Genomic DNA, 13,581 nt, shown 5'->3' with positions numbered 1-13,581 from the left:
ACAAATAGATGATGGTTAGAGTGCAAATATTACAAGGGTCGTGTTCTTGTGTATAATGTGTTTTTATGATTTTGTGTTATGGATCTTGCTCTTTTACTTTTTTGTTTTTTGTGAGTATAAGGCTATATATATACATTCCCTAAGATTGGAGACTAAGAGGTCAGGGAGAAAGGTTGAGAGGGGAGTGAGTGAATGATGACTGTCAGCAAACACTCCCCCCTTCCTTGGGTAGATCATACCGTTTGAAATGATGTCATCACCCTTTGAAACCAGTTGTTCCAAGTTGTTATAGGTGAAGGCTTTAACCAATAGTTTTCGACCACCCTATGCGTTTCATCTAGTTGCAAGGGTGGTAAGGTACTCTCCCAGGATCGAACTTGAAGTGGTTCATCAGGTGATTCTTGAACACTAGGAGGTGTGGATTGCTTTGTAGCTTCATGGAGGTCCACTATTGAAGGTGGAGGCTGTGGAGAAGCTTTTACCTCTATGGATGCATTACATGAGAAGCTACAAGCTTCATGGGACTCCCCCCTTCCTAAGCTAGGTGGAACAAATCGTTCTTTCTTCGGTACCCAAACTAGCTCTGGAGCGGGTGTGTAGCATTCTGTGATTTTTTTCTTTCCGCGATCGTTAATTCGTTTTGGAGCTACGGGATTGGGCTCACATGGGTCAGGTGACAAGTAAGAGCACAATTCATTTTCTTTATAGTAGCCTTGGGCTTCCAATATTTTTTTACGAATCCAACATTTCTTGGGACGAATGGGACGTCTCTTACCAGACTCGTGTCTTTTAGCACTAGCTATGGTCTCTAAAGAAGCTTTAGGGACCCACTTATATGTTTTCTTCGTTAATATAGGATAAGTCTTGTCAGAAGCTATATGCATTGCTTGTAGCATATTTAAGGGTACGGGCATTTCATCCCCCTCAGGTGTTACCCAGGTTGTCCCCCTATTTCCCCAAGTGTCTACGGTTGCTGCTAGGTGGACCCAATCCACATTGTCTGACTCAGTCATCCCAGGTAGTACATCCATATAAGGAGAATCTTCCCCAACATCAGTGTCCGCTTTACACGTGTAACAATACTGCAATGGGGCCGAATGAACTGTGGTGTCAGATCTATGATCAATTATAAACCTGTTTCCTAGAGGATGTGCTCGACCCGTCACAAGATCCACTCAAATGACAGAATCTTGGAACTGCAGGTAGACATGGTTCTTAGACCAGTCATGCACCATTCTTGCCTCCCTCATGAAAGGACATCCTAAGATCATCTCCGATGCCATAGTGTGTTTGGAGAAATCCATAACAATGAAGGTAATCCTTATTTTATGTCCAAAGACCTTGATCTTGAGATCTTCTAGCATCTTAATAGGTTTAACAATAGACCCATGGGCCATCTTCACTACTATGGTTGTGGTCACAAGGTGAGGTCTTCCCATAGTTTCCCAACAATTTTTAGTCACCTTCTTCTTGGATGACACTAGGTATGGCTAACGGTCTATGGACTTGGTGAGGTTGATGTTGCGTAGGGAACATGGTGTCTGTAATCTGGATCTGCCTAGGTGCTGGTTCTAGATCCCTTTGGGTATCTTCTACCAAAATCCTTAATTGCTTGACTCGCTCAATCTCCTCTGTAGGGTTTGGATAAGTTCATGTCTTGTTCTTGGATCCTGGCCATTGTGGCTCATGAAGATCTTCCTTGTTGGTTTCTATCTTAGTGGTCGTTTTGGTCTCCATGGTTTCTCCTGAATCAGAATCCTCTTCAGCGTCATTCATATATACCGGGGTCGTCACCAGTCCCTATGTTGGTCTTTGAATTGGGGTCTGACTTCGCTGCTTTTTGCGATCTCTTTCTTTGTATTTTCTTCTTTTTCTGAGATTAGGCAATTGATGTCGTGTCTCTTTCCTCAAGAATATAGTTTTGTTTTTGGAGCATCGATCGTGTGAGTACGTTTATTGGTACCACAAGTGTACTTTGTGATGGCTCCTCGGTAACTTCAATCAAGTTCAATGGCGTGATCTTCGGTGCATTTGGATTATTTGGACATTGGGCAATCAAATGATCTATGCCACATCGATTACACATGAGTATTGGCATTGTAGACGTGCTCGCTTGATTAGTTTGCATTAGTGTGGCGTTCTTTTGTAGCCTAATAGGACACTCGGCTACACGATGTGGACCTCCACACTCATAGCATTGAAGACGTGGTCTCTTAGCAGTGTAATTGATATTTTGGCCTCTTGCCGCAAGAGCAGCTACTTGATATACAGGTTTGACTTGTCCCTAATAGTCCTCCATGAAGCAATAGATGACTCACAACCCACTTGAATCACAGAAGTGATTCTCGGATGTGGTGGTTGCGGTCCTAGCACTGGAGGTGGTAAAGGTGTTGTTTGAACAACATTTTGGGCCCTAGGGACCATGTGTTGTGCTGTTCATTCAAGAGGTGGGGCCGGCATCAATGCAGGCACTCGAGGTGTGTCTATCCATGCTAAGGTTGGTCTATTGGCCATCGCGTGCTTAAATACTATGCAATCCTTAGCTTGATGACCATACCTTCCACATGCATTGCAATTCGCATTGAATTTTACTCTAAAAGTAGGGCATTCACTGGTATTATGCGGTCCATAGCATACTGAGCACCATTGTTGCTCCCTTCTTGGATACATATGATTGTTTTGCGGAGCACGATTGTCTCTAAGACTCTCTTGAATAGCCTTGGTGAGATCTGCTAAAGTCATCTCAGATACCTTTGGCTCCTTAGCAATAGGCTTTAGGGTCATTGGCTGATGCCCCGATGCTTGTGAGCTAATAGATTTAGACTCAACACACACTCTTTCTCCTTGAATCATTAAATTATCCTCCAATTGGATCGCATTGGTGGTGACTGCTTCCCAAGTGGTGATACCTCTAATGACTAAGCCATTGTAGATATCCTCATGTCGTAATCCCCTAATGAATCTATCAAGCAATTGGTTATTGTTGAAGCGCTCGTTTGGATTACAATGAGAATTCAAATGCTTCAAGCGACTTATAAAGTCTCTCACCGACTCTCCTTCCTCTCATTGGGCTTTCTGGAGCTGAGAGGCTACACCCCAAAGCACTCCCTCTCGTATGTATTCTTTTAAGAACACTCTCCTAAGAGTAGGGTAAATCGTTTTTTCTTCCACCCTTAGGGTTCTATACCAATCCCCAGCCTTTCCACTTAAGGTTAGGCTTAAAGAATTACTCTTATGCAGGTCATTGTGTTCTCCTAGAGAATCGCATATTTGTTCAAACACTTCGATATGCTTTCTCACATCCCCGTCTCCACTAAATTTTTGTGTGAGCTTGGCTATTTGTACTGCCTTACTTCTAGGCTCTCTATCAGGTGTGTTACGCATATTCTCAGCAATAAATCGACCAATAGCTTGAGCAAATGTTGCCAAGTCACCTAAGTGAGCAGGCACCGTGGGTGAAGGCGCTCTAGAGACTACATGTGGAGTAGGTATTGGCATTGGGCTTGGCGCCTAGGAAGCCCTTAGGTTCCATGTGTGGTATGATGTTGTGCCATGTGGTGGTCCATAGTTCATATGTGTGGCCCTAGGCATAGCAGATGTCGGATGTGACATGCTAATGCTAGCCGTTATAGTCCCATGGAAATAAGGACTTGGGTGTTGTGGTTGTGGAGCATAGGTAGTTGAAACAATGGGAGGGGTAGGGACTACATGAGTGCGATAACCCATGGGTGTATACGATTGGTACACACTTGTAGGTACTATTGCAGGCATTGAGCTACCATGTAGTGGTGCTTTACTAACAAATGAGGTCCATGGCGTGTTTCTTGGAATGCCCATCATTGGGGTAGGCATGGTAGCCATGGTGTCATCAAGGGAAAGATGAGGTGGACTTGGAAAGGTGAAGCTATCACTTGTGGGCTCAAATTGCACTGAGACCCCTGGAGAAACAACATGTAGAGGATCCATCGGACTTACTGAGGGAGTCTCCATTTGCGATAAGGTCGGTTGTTTAGCCTTCCCTGTATCTAAGAATCTCATGAGACCCGTTGAAGACATGTTGATCCCCTTTTTCTGTCTCTCTAACTCAATGACCCTATGGATGACCTGACAAACTCTTTGTTGTTGATCCTCCACACTAGTAGCACCCATTGTGGATTGTAGGACATCTAACCAACCCACGTGATAGGTGTGACATGTGTATAGGTCGGTCAGAGTTTCCGTTTGTAATTCGTATTCCCAGTTCTCATTTAAGAACACTCTATCTAGGATTGAGGCGCTAGGGATGTCCTTTGAGCTAGATGCAATGTTGCTTTCTAGGGGTTGGCCCTTAGCGATTGCTAAGTCAGGAGCACTCGATTGCTCTCTTAGCAAGGATATTGACATAGGGGCTTTGGCTTTTAACTCTCTTCATTGCTCCGCCTTACGTAAGGTCTCAACTTCCTTTTCCCTTGCTGCAAGGATATATCGCTCAACCTCTTGCACTTCGGCAAGGCTTCTACCATCGGGTAATATGACCTCGGAGGGAAATAACTCCGAAGAGTCAGGAGGTGCACTGAATGAAGTATTCACGTGCACATTATCTAACGGTATAGGGTCTGTGTTGGTCACGAATGGAGAATTTACTTCCCCACCCCCTTCATTTACATCATTAGCTCCATGTTCGTAGCGAGTGGCTCTACTAAAGGTTTCCTTCAGGCGGGTAAGCACGCTCGGCCCGGACCGTGGGCCCATGGCATGCATGTCTTGGCTTGAGCTATCGGGATTAGGCATTGGGCAACCCTCCATGAAGTCATAGTCAGAGGAAGAGTCACTAGCCGCTACGTTCGGGTGTTGGTTTGTACTACCTTGGGTCCCTGCTGAGGACCCGGAACCTAAAGTAGGTGGATATTGAGAACTCACGTAAGTCGAAATTCTCTCTAGTTGCTCCATCTCTAGCACACGACCAGAGCGCAGATGCATGTGCCTTTGACACCCTACAAGCGTCGGCGAATAACCTCGAAGGTTAACCGCTTACTTTTTTAAGCGTCCGTTTTCACTCGTGTTTTTTACGTTTTTAATGTTTTTTAATATTTGATTTTTTTGATTAAAGTGTGTGATAGCTCGAAATGAGTGTATCACTTAGAGGGTCGCTATGTGCTTTATAGCACAATTTTCGGGCATCTGAAGTCCCGTTGGTCCTCAAAAAATCGATTTTTAGCTACGTGTGAAGCTAAAATTCGTAATTTTAAAAGGCGACTGAGGCCTATGCATGAGCGTGAGCTTGGGCTTGGGTCTGGGCTTGGGTCTGGTAGATATTCCCGATCCCGGTCCTTACCTTAAAAAATTTTTATTTTTTATTTTTAATAATTTAAGGATAAAGTCACCGTGGCCTGCGCGAGAGCACATACACACTCTATCTACCTACTTCTAACTAATACACCTACTGTTACACACTAACACACTCTGTTAGCTCTCACAGATCTACTTCCTACTTACTGTACATTACATTACACAGAAAACTAACAACCTTAATACACAGAGAATAAACACAATACCTTTGAAAACTCCATTAACAAAGAAAACTAACAACCTTAATACACAGAGAATAAACACGGTACCTTTGAAAACTCCATTAACAAAAAAACATACACAGTATAACACAAAATCCTTCTTCTCAAAACACACCCCCTCCTTCCTTACCTTTCCTACAATTAAAATTGCACCACAAAAGAAGCACAGAGTGCCATTCAAGCTTAGTGTATGGCATTCCCGGGCAGCGGCGCCAAAAATGTGCACGTATGTCGCATGTGTCAATGCAAGGAACTTGCCGATACACCGCGTGCGAGCCACAAATGGCTCCAAGCACACAACAAGCCTAAACTAGTAAGTTCAAAGATGACGATGGTGTGTCACTCACCGCTCTACGCTTGCTTCGTGGAGGATTCCTTGCCGCGAAGAAGAGGGAGACGCCGCTACGCCGCGCTCAACCGCCTCGTCGCCGTCGTGCCGCCGCAATGCTCGATCGCACTCTCTCTCTCTCTCTCTCTCGCTCTCTCACGCATACACACACACAAGGAGATGAAGAAGAAGAAGATGGAGATGGAGCAAGAGCACTCTTCAATTGCACAAATGAGAGAATGAGTGAATTTTAGGTTTAGTTGACTGGCCCCCACACTTAGCCAATCTTACCCAAACGTTATACGTTCCACTTTTAGAGTGCGCTCCTCATCGACGATCACTCTTACCCTTTTCCTATTGCATCGACAAGCACGGTACCTGACTCTACCAAATAAATAATACGACGTCTGTTGTAGGTGATAGGAATGTGTGTGAGGGTTAACAATAGCTAGATGACTATTGCAAGACAATGAAGAATGGTCACTTTGCCTCCAAGAGGCGTCTTTTTTTCAAAATGGAATGCAGTTGAGACACTTTGCAATCATATTAGTCTTTTGTGAGCCACTCTATCCGGTTGCTCTTTGGGATAGATTTTGTACCGAATTTTGTGAAGACTATGTTTATGCCCTAAGGATGCTTATTTCAGATGCAAGTGTACGATTTGATGTGGCAAAAAATCAAACTTTGTTTCATATAGAATGCTTTTTGCAACAACATGGGAAGAGGCTTGCGATTATATGTTGCCTGCAATAGACTCAAAAATGGTATCCTTAAGTTAAACCGATGCTATGGCTAAAGAAACAATGTTTAATGTTGATGAGCACCATAATATAGTAGATTGTATGGAGACTTCCTTAAACAAGGATCAGCGAGATGCTTACCACCAAGTGCTTCAAGCTATTGACACATATTCATGGAAGGTATTTTTCTTAGATGGTCATGGTGGCTCATGAAAAACTTACCTATATACTGCACTTCTTTCACGAGAGCGAGGAAGTTGTAGAATTTCTCTTGCATGTGCATCATTAGGTATTGCAGTTTTGATTTTGATTAATGGAAGAACTGCTCATTCTAGGTTTAAGATACCTTTGGAGCTTCACTCTAAAGAAACTTGCAATATTAAGGTAAATAGTCAACTTGGAGAACTTCTAAGGAATGCAGCTTTACTTATATGGGATGAAGCTCCCATGACACATCGCTATGCATTTGAAGCAATGGACATAACTTTAAGAGATATTATGCAGCAAGATACTTTGTTTGGTGGAAAAGTCATTTTGTTTGGAGGCGATTTTCAACAAATACTATCTGTTGTACCAAAAGGTAGTCGTACAAACATTATAAATGCTTCATTGTGTCATTCTCACATATGGAATGTACGAAGATACCAAAAATATGTGTATACTTGAATGTGGTTCAAATTCACTTCAACACAATTTTTCACGCTGGGTGCTTGATATTGGCAATGGGGACATGGATGATGGAGGAGACTTAGATAGAGTCAAAATACCTTCACACATGATGCTTCCAGAAAATAGTTTGGTGGATCTTCTAAGCTTTATATATGGAGATTTATGTCATGTGCAAGATCATGCAAGTTTTTCTAAAGATCGAGCAATACTTGCTCCGCGGAATAAAGAGATGGATTTAATCAATGACTATGCAGTGCAAAGAATGCATGGAGTTTGCAAAGAGTATCTTAGTGCAGATTCAATTTGTATGTCAGAGGAAAACACACATTTGTACACAATTGAATATCTGAATAGCCTTACTCTTGGTGGTGGTTTCCACCTCATGCTTTAGTCTTGAAAGAAAATGCTCCTATTAATGTTGCTGCAAAATTTGGATCCAAGACGTGAATTATGTAACAGAACCAGATTGATATGCAAGCAATTTCATCATAAGGTAATTGAGGCAGAGATAGTTACATGATCAAATATTGGAGAGAGAGTTTTTATTCCAAGGATCGACTTTATTTTTGGAAACCATCAGGGGCTTCCATTTCAATTGAAGCATCGTCAGTTTCTTATTAGGCTAACTTTTGGGATAACTATCAACAAAGCACAAGGGAAAACATTGGGAATTCTCAGTCTATATCTTGCATCATCAATCTTCTCTCACAGACAATTATATGTTGCAATGTCACATGTGTGAAGTGCATCTGCTACTATGAGGATTGTTGTCTACTGAAAACACTCAAGAGGAGTGTTACTACACTCCAAACATTGTATTCAAGGAAGTATTACAACTAGCAAACTCATAACAATAAGTTCAAATTGACATTGTGGCTCTCACTTAAAGTCAGACCCACTTGATATTAAATTCTATTGATATCTCTTATATCAAAGCATTGGCCACAAATGGATCCTCGACATAGTGCATCCTATGTAGTTAATCACATCATTGAATTCATTCGAGGTATTTATCTTCTTTTTTAAATTAGAGTATTACTTGACCTATTATTTTCTTGAGAAGCCATAGTCCTTGGACTTATAGAATCCCTAATGTGGTCTCTCGAAGGTTACACTTTGATTTAAATCTTTTGTATTGTCTCTACTACATTCAAAATATTCAACGCATCTTTGTGAAATTGTGAAATTTCAAAGTCTTTTGAATTGCTTTCATTCCCCTCTCTCTCTCTCTCTCTCTCTCTCTCTCTCTCTCTCAATATTTTGAATCCTTCTTTTAAACAAAAGAAAGAAGAACACAATGCTCTACGGTATGATCGTCAAAGTCTTCTTTATTCTATTTTATCTCTCTTCCTCTTAAACTTTTAAATCTCCATTGTTAGAGCAGATAAAGATGGCACAATACATCATGGTTTCGTGCGCCCTCAATGATGTACCTTCTTATATTAGAGGTATGAAAAATCTTATCTTTGATATCTACTTTTACCATGACTTAGAAAATTATGGTCTTTATTTTGTGTATTTACACGTGTAACATTTTTTTCTAGATCCTCCATTGTGGAGGGGTCCTGCACATGTTGAGGATATTGTTCGATTTTGAGATCCTTCGGTGCATCTAGCTTGAACTTGAATCCATATGACGCTAAATAAGTTGTTACTTTTTATGCTTGAATGGCTAGTGTGAATATTTTTCCAACTGCAAAAAATCTTATTGTTGATGCCTTTGAAAAAAGTGTGTTACCTGTTGAATGGGGATGGCAATAGACATGGGAAGTGATCAAGAAAAACTACATTGCATGGGGGTCATATGTAGATAAAGAGTTGGGCACGATTTACATAAGGTTTCTTGATCCCTATTTCTTTCCGAATCTTAGGCTCATGCTCTTAAAGCAATAACTTGGGTTGATTCATCATTACAAGATTTACTTGAGTTGGGTTGCCCGTCGGTTGGTCCTTCGCCCGTCGGCAGCCTGTTGAGCCCCCTTTTTCTTCAAGCCTCCAGCACGACAACCCCTTCAACGACCCTCTATTCCACAAGCTCCCGTTCATCCTTTGGCCCTCCCAACCTTGTCATTTCTCTCTCGAGATTCACCTCGGCGGCAACCCTCGTCAACCCGCCCTCATGGTTTCAACACGCTCCCGATTTACCCGCCTTCTCTACCCTAACCTCATCTAAGAAATCTCTTTTTGGCCCGGAGGATCTACGGGGCCTCACGACAAACCTACCCCTTGAGGATCTTGATCGACTCTCCCTCCCCTCTACCAAAGCCTTTGGCACCGCTAGTGCGGCTTTTGTATCACGTAATGGTGCCTTTTCCAAGTCAAACCAAGGCGGCATCCTCTCAAGCCCCCCCTCACTTTCCCGACCGCTTTGGGCTCTCTCTCCGCAAGCTCCTCTTCCTTGGCCTTTACCCCACCCCTACCCACTAATCCACATATTGAAACTCTACCCATTGTTCCCGCCATCAACAAGCCTTTGGAATTTGACAAGATTGTATCACTCTCATTAGTAGAGTTTAAAACCCTTAACCATAAGCTTCACAAAGCCACTTCGCATCTCACTCATTTTGCAAAATCTTCTCGCCAACCAAATGGCCCCACTTAGTCTTTGCATGAAGCCTCCCTGCCTCTCCATAGAGGACTCTCAAGCACAAGCACTCTTGAGTGCCAAGATTGAAACCCTTAATATCCAATTTCAATTGGATTGTACCCAAGCTTACATCCATGCCCAAAGTGTTCTTATCAACAACCTTCAAAAAAGCTTTGATTCATACCGCGACCTTGTAGAAGAAAGGATCTTAGACCTCACCAAGAAGCTTGCTACCATCTCCTTTCCAAGAGTCCAACCTTTGGCTTGGGCCAATCAACTCCTCTCTTGGAATCTTTCCTCACTTCATGAATTTGATGCTCTATTTCAAAATGCGATTCTCCAAACCCATTTGGCCTCTTCCTTGAACTTGGCGGCACACAATGCAAGGAAGAGGGCACGAGCTACCATTTTGGAAGAAGCGGAGTCTCTACCCAAAGAGGAAACGGTGAGAGAATTGGTGCATCATGAGATCACCATTCAAATGAAGAACCTTCTCTCACCTCCCCCAAAGAGGCCGCCTTACCAAGAAGCCTCCCATCGTTTAGTCCACTTGTAAAAAACCCCTCCCTTTGGGAAGAGCCTCTCATGAGGAGGTCATGCATCAACCCTTCAAAAAACCCAAATCCTCTTCCCTGGGGATCCTCTTTTCCTCCTCCACCCCTTGTAAACCTCCCCACACTTCTTCCCCCTAGAGCCACCTTCTTCCTCCCCCTTTCCCAACCTCACCTTTGTTCCTCCCCTTTTGAAAACACCTAATTACCCTTTGAGCCCTTGTACTACTTCCACCCCTTTCCCTCACCCTCAACATCCCGATCCAAAGCCATAGCCTCCCTAAAAATCCTAGAATGTCAAAAAACTTGCAATGGAGGAGGAAGAAATAGGTTTTGAGCACCCTTCCTCTTGGGTCCACTTGCTCCTCCCGAACCCCTCTCTTTCCTAACCTTTGGACCCTCCTCCATGTAACTCCTTTTTTTCTTCCCCTCTCTTACCACAATAATAGAAAAAGGTCGAAATATTGGCTCCCCCTCACCAACCCACATCTCTACAAAATCTTAGCCTTGGGTAAGCAAACAATTTTTACTCTTGAGCATAAAATAACTAACCTCTCCTTTCACAACTTGGCCAATCGCTCTCTCTCCTCCTCAGAGCGCAAAATTTTGGGCCTTCGACTCAACTACGTTCCCCCCTCCCCTCCTCCGCCTTCTTCTTCTATCTTCGGGGCATATGACAATCTCGAGAGGAGCCTACAACTCAAGATCTTTTTCAATAATTCTCTCTCCTTTCTTTTCTCTCCCCAATCCCTCTTGGAACCCTCCTTCGCCTTCGACTCAACTACGTTCCCCCCTCCCCTCCTCCGCCTTCTTCTTCTATCTTCGGGGCATATGCCAATCTCGAGAGGAGCCTACAACTCAAGATCTTTTTCAATAATTCTCTCTCCTTTGTTTTCTCTCCCCAATCCCTCTTGGAACCCTCCTTCTCACTCCACCACCCTTAGGCTTGCTTTTGATTGTACTTTCTCTCGTTTAAAACCCCTCCTTAATCTTTCTCTGCCTTCTCTTGGTAAACCCTTCTTGTTAGATGCCATGTCCTCTCTCAAAAATGATCGTAAGATTATAATTAAACCGACTGATAAGAACCTTGGCCCTATCATCCTCTCCCAATCTTGGTGCAATAAATAAGCTCTACGCCACCTCTTGGACCCTCTCACCTACTCTCCTATCTCGTCACCTCCATTGCCGTTTGTCCAATCCACTCTTCTTTACATTGTACACACTTTCGTCTCCTCCCTTCCAAAGAAAGATCTTTCACCCTCTCCTCCTCTCAATCTTTTCCCAAACCTTGTCCCTTCTTTCTTTTATCCAAAATTCATAAACCTATCCTTGTAGGCCGTCCCATTTGTTCCTAAAAGGGGGTATATCTTAGAAAATGCCTCGAAATGGCTACATGTACAACTCTTCCCGATACTCCTAGCTAAAATACAACACCTCAAGGACTCTCATTCTCTTATCTTAGACTTAGCCTCTATCACTTTCTCCGCCCATGTTACTCTCTTTAGCTTTGACGTTGAGTCGCTTTACCCTAGTATCCCTATCCGTGAAGGTCTCTACGCTCTTAGAAACTCTATCCAAGGTCTCTCTCCCTATCCTAAAGTCAACTTCATTCTATCCCTTGTCTCTCTCATTCTCAACCATCATTACATCTCTTTCAAAGATAAGTTTTGGCATCAGGTTAAAAGCATCGCTATGGGGTCGAATTTTGTGGTGGTGTATGCATGTCTTTTTCTTTGCTCCTTGGAAGAAGGTGGGAACCTTGTCTCTTCCCCTTCTCTCCTTTACTTTAAAAGGTTCATAGACGATGCTTTTGGAGTTTGGGATGGCCCCCCCTCTAGCCTAAAAAAGCTCCTCCTTGAGGGGCATCCTCTCCAAGAGTACATAAAGATCACTCCCTTCATCTCCTCACATGAAGCTTTTATTTTGGACATACACTTCTTCAAAGGGCCCTCTTTCTGCTCTAAGGGGATTTTGGACACACATTGCCACCAAAAACCTCTGAACTCTTACAACTACATCCTATGGAAATCTTGGCACCCTATCCACCAGAAAATTGCCTTTATTTTATCGGAGCTCAAGAGGTCTATCATTAGGAAAAACTCGCTTGAGGGTTTTATCCCTATTCGTAACCTTTTCTTCTCCCTGTTTAGGGATAAAGGCTACCCTTAACCTTTCTTGAAGGCATGTTTTCTCTATGTAACCTATGCATCCAGGCCCTCTCTCCTTTTAAAGGGTAACCACAAGAATGCCCGCCTTCCATTGTCAAAATCCCCTTTTCACCCTTTATCCGCAAACTCAACTTAGCCCGTTCCATTAACCAACCTCTCTCTAAGCTTTTAGAAAGCAACTCTGAGCTTCCCCCTATTTCCAAACCAATCATTTGTTGGCTTAATGCACTCAATCTTGGCAACATTCTCTCAATAAAGAGCCCTTCTCCCCCATCTCCTTGTCTCCCCCTCTTTTCTTAAAAAAACGACCACACCCTTCTCTCTCTCTCTCTCTCTCTCTCTCTCTCTCTCCCCCCCCCCCCCCCCCCCCCCCCCCCCAAAACCCCCAAAACGGTACCTTCATCTCCCTTTCCCCTTCCTACTTCTCCCCTACCATAGCTTTGGTCCCTTGCCCTATTCCAAAGGTACAACCATAAGAATTTTTTACAGCAAATCCCCCTCCCCCCCCCCCACTCCCTTTTCTCCATAAATTTTGGTCACTGTCCCCATCTCTTTGTGTCCCCTTAAAAATGCATTCTTTAAGCCTCCCTTTTTCCCTCCTTTTCCTACCCCAGCAAAGAGATAAATTCCCTATTGAAGAGGCTTCCTCCTCTTTAAACTCTGTACTTACTACCTTGGAAACTCCTCCAGCCTTTGTTGGATACCTATTTAAACCCTCCTACACCTATTGTATGGCTTACGTCACTGAAGAGCTAATTGTGAAACGCGTTTGGTGTAAACCTTTTTGCAAAATTTCACCCCCTTTCCCTCCTCCCTTCCACCCTTTGAGAATCCTTTCCCCTCACCTCCTTTACTTTTGGCAAGTCAATTTATCGCTCGCTAAGTGTTTTAGTCAGTCTTTTTGGACTATCGAAATATCTTGATCCTGTTGAGATAGCACGACTAAGAGTGCTATGCAGATACATTTCTGAGCCTTTTTGATAATAATG

At 43.2% G+C, this 13,581-nt stretch overlaps 1 protein-coding gene across 1 annotated transcript; it reads left to right on the top strand.

The window, feature by feature from the left end:
- Positions 1–6,665: 6,665 nt before the first annotated feature.
- On the top strand, positions 6,666–7,733 carry LOC147449008 (uncharacterized). The gene is made up of 4 exons (XM_086521492.1): positions 6,666–6,797; positions 7,002–7,197; positions 7,259–7,591; positions 7,678–7,733. Exons 1-4 carry the CDS (start codon positions 6,666–6,668, stop codon positions 7,731–7,733), a joined length of 717 nt encoding a protein of 238 aa, XP_086377618.1.
- Positions 7,734–13,581: the final 5,848 nt, after the last annotated feature.

The sequence above is a fragment of the Adiantum capillus-veneris genome, chromosome 10, assembly GCF_014529385.1.
Source record: "Adiantum capillus-veneris isolate H3 chromosome 10, ASM1452938v2, whole genome shotgun sequence".
In the NCBI taxonomy this organism is placed as follows: domain Eukaryota; kingdom Viridiplantae; phylum Streptophyta; class Polypodiopsida; order Polypodiales; family Pteridaceae; genus Adiantum; species Adiantum capillus-veneris.
The sequence above is the reverse complement of the archived record's forward strand: the minus strand, read 5'-3'. Positions and strand labels throughout refer to the sequence as shown.

Coding starts and splice junctions, on each gene's coding strand:
- LOC147449008 (XM_086521492.1), top strand. CDS start 6,666: ATGGCTAAAGAAACAATGTTTAATGTTGATGAGCACCATAATATAGTA. Junction 6,798..7,001: donor TTGACACATATTCATGGAAG/GTATTTTTCTTA, acceptor TGCAATATTAAG/GTAAATAGTCAACTTGGAGA. Junction 7,592..7,677: donor TCTTAGTGCAGATTCAATTT/GTATGTCAGAGG, acceptor CTCATGCTTTAG/TCTTGAAAGAAAATGCTCCT.